Source organism: Phytophthora infestans, genomic scaffold, assembly GCF_000142945.1.
Source record: "Phytophthora infestans T30-4 supercont1.99 genomic scaffold, whole genome shotgun sequence".
Classification (NCBI taxonomy): domain Eukaryota; phylum Oomycota; class Peronosporomycetes; order Peronosporales; family Peronosporaceae; genus Phytophthora; species Phytophthora infestans.
In genome coordinates this window covers 380,160-382,979 of record NW_003303660.1, presented here as the reverse complement: position 1 = coordinate 382,979, position 2,820 = coordinate 380,160, and the positions used below count along the sequence as shown (strand labels likewise).

The window sequence follows — 2,820 nt, the reverse complement described above, 5'->3', positions numbered from 1 at the left end:
ATATACTAATGTACTTCCTCTGGTCGGAAATGATCACGCGAAGTCGACAATTTGACCAATTGCGTTAGTTCTATTTACCCAATTCAGCGTCTGATTGGACTAAACGAAAGCCCTGCATCTCCTCTTCCTACAGCCACCAGGTTTGCGCCGAAATAACTTCTGTAGCCTCCGCAATCTCACTTTTCGCTCTCAAGGTTTCAAGCCTCGCCTGGAGTGCGACCCGCCACGCCTGCACTACGCTGTTTCTTCCTCTACAAATATGCCGAAGCCCAACCTTACCGATAATGAGCGCAAAGCCGTCATTGACGAGCTTCCAAAAATCAGCAACAACGGAGAATTACCCCGTGGAGCGTTTGCTAAGGTTGGTGTTCTTATGGGCCGACATCCGGACACCGTGAGGTTAATTTGGAAGCGGTACAGCTCTGCAGTGACGGCTGGTGTCGTGGGGGGTGATTGGCGTAGCCGGATTAAGAAGAACAGCGGCAGAAAAGCGGGAAGAATCGAGACGAAGTACGAGACAAACTGAAGAGTGTTCCTATCGGAGAATGGAGCGGGTGGAAAGACGTGTAGGCGGCGGTCTCTGGTCCTCTCAGGCATCTGGTAAGACAGGCAGTGAAATGAAGGGATGGTAACGCGACGAGCCACGTTTATCAAGCCGTCGCTAACGAATGAAAACAAGATACGGCGGGTAGAGCACGCGTTGTCGTTTATCGACGAATCTACTCTGCAGTTTGAGCCAATGCACAATCTAGTCCATGTAGACGAGAAGTGGTTTTATGCAGGCCGCAACAGACGATCATACCTCGTTTTCGACGGCGAAGAACTACCTGCACGCGCCTGGAAGAGTAAACGATTCGTTCCCAAGACGATGTTTTTAGCTGCACTCGCACGGCCAAGGTAATTCTCTATAATATTATATTTTTGAAATATAAAAACCGCTAACATTTTATTTATAATTTTAGGTACGATCCTCACCGAAAGCAGCGTTGGGATGGCAAAGTTGGTATATGGTCTTTCACGGAACAGTACGAGGCGAAACGGCGAAGCAAAAATAGAGACAAAGGAACTATTTGCACTCGTAATATCGATACGGTCTGTCGGGAAGTGTACAAGGATTATCTTCTGACAAAAGTATTTCCAGCGATCAAAGCAAATTGGCCAAGGAAGGATCGGAATGAAATCATATTCGTACAACAAGACAATGCAAAGCCGCACGTAGCGCCAACAGACCCGGATGTAATGAAGGCCGGAACTGAAGGAGGATGGAACATCAAGCTACTATGTCAGCCCCCCAACTCGCCTGACCTCAACTGTTTAGACCTGGGTCTGTTCGCCTCCATGCAAAGTATTCAGTATCGAATACCAAGAAAGGGTATCAACGCTCTCATAGCGTCGGTGGTGGACGCGTTTCGGCAGCTGGAGACTGACACGGTAGATGATATTCCTTACAGGCATGTATGCTGGAGCTTTTACGAGAAGGAGGAGGCAACCTGTACAAACTACCGCACTTGGGGAAAGCCAAGCTCCGGAGGGCGAAACAACTTCCTGTTTGTTTGTCATGTAGCAAAGAGCTGTATGAGTCTGCTGTCGCGTTACTTAAGTCTTCAAACCGTGGCAGTGCACTGCTATTCAATTTAACATCATCATAAATGACAGTTAATGTGATCTATAAATGACAGTTAATGTGATCTATAACTTTATATAAATCGTAAAATAAGTTCTTAGCGGGTAACAGCACTATTGACCTATCATACTTACTTCGCGTGATCATTTCCGACCAGAGGAAGTAGTAATTTAGAAATTAAAGGAGTAACGCTTTACAGCTTAAATAATAATACTACTACTAGTAAGAAAACTGCAAAGTGTTAGGTAACTCAGCATCCAACAGTGAAATTAGAATCGTACGCGTGTTTTAGAAGGTCTACCGGTATTGGCATTGTCAGTGCTTTTAACGCTCACCGTTATCTCCGCGACGATTGCGTAGCCGTTACGCCAATTTGGCAAGACTATGCATCCTGAATTCAGCCTTGGTGCTAACCTTGAATTACCGTCCGATTGAAAATGACGTTCACTACACCGCCACATCGGTAGATGGGATTTATCGTCTCGTATCAAATGGCTTGATGACCACTTCTTAGTCCTTTCCGATCGTTTCCCTCATTTTCTCCAGCCATGCCGCGTGTTCCCCTATCTCTTTAAGATCCTGCTTAATTTTCGCAGCTTTTTCCTTAGCCTTCTTAGCAGCCTTAGCGGGGTTGAGCTTTTTCAAACCGTCTGCCAGCGCGCCCCCAAAACCTCTCTCTTCCTCGGTCTCCTCTTCTTTGTCTTCGACGCGCAGTAGCCGAACACCACCCACATGAGCCGAGTCGGTAATATCCGATGGAACTAAGCTTTCAACTTGAGAATTCAAGTCCTTAGTCGAAGGGAGAGCACTGCTGCTGGCTTGTAAAGTGGCGGCACACGCCATCGCTAGAATATACACGGCGCGCATGCTTGCGAGTTAGAGAATCACAGAGAAGGTTTTCTTTGCCAAGCGATCAGCTTGTCGGCTGCGTAGCTTATTGCGGAATGAGCTTCTGGCTGTGGAGGATTCAGCACGGGGTTACATGTACTGAGCCGTTCCATCATTGGCTGAAACTGCTTCTGGAACGCCATTGGGTAGACACGCTATAGTTGGATGAAGGCACAGTGTGCCGTGTGCCGCACACGCATTAGTGATTACGCCACACTTACGAGAAGACAACAGAGAGATACAGTGGTATTTAGAGAGACATGTTGGAGGATACCGGTACATGTAGGTACCGGTAGTTACTGTACTGT

At 47.1% G+C, this 2,820-nt stretch overlaps 1 protein-coding gene across 1 annotated transcript; it reads right to left on the bottom strand.

The window, feature by feature from the left end:
• Positions 1-2,134: 2,134 nt before the first annotated feature.
• On the bottom strand, positions 2,135-2,491 carry PITG_19617 (avr2 family secreted RxLR effector peptide protein, putative; the record flags this gene model as incomplete). The annotated part of the gene is made up of 1 exon (XM_002996892.1): positions 2,135-2,491. The coding sequence occupies one exon, from the start codon at positions 2,489-2,491 to the stop codon at positions 2,135-2,137; it is 357 nt and encodes a 118-aa protein (XP_002996938.1).
• Positions 2,492-2,820: the final 329 nt, after the last annotated feature.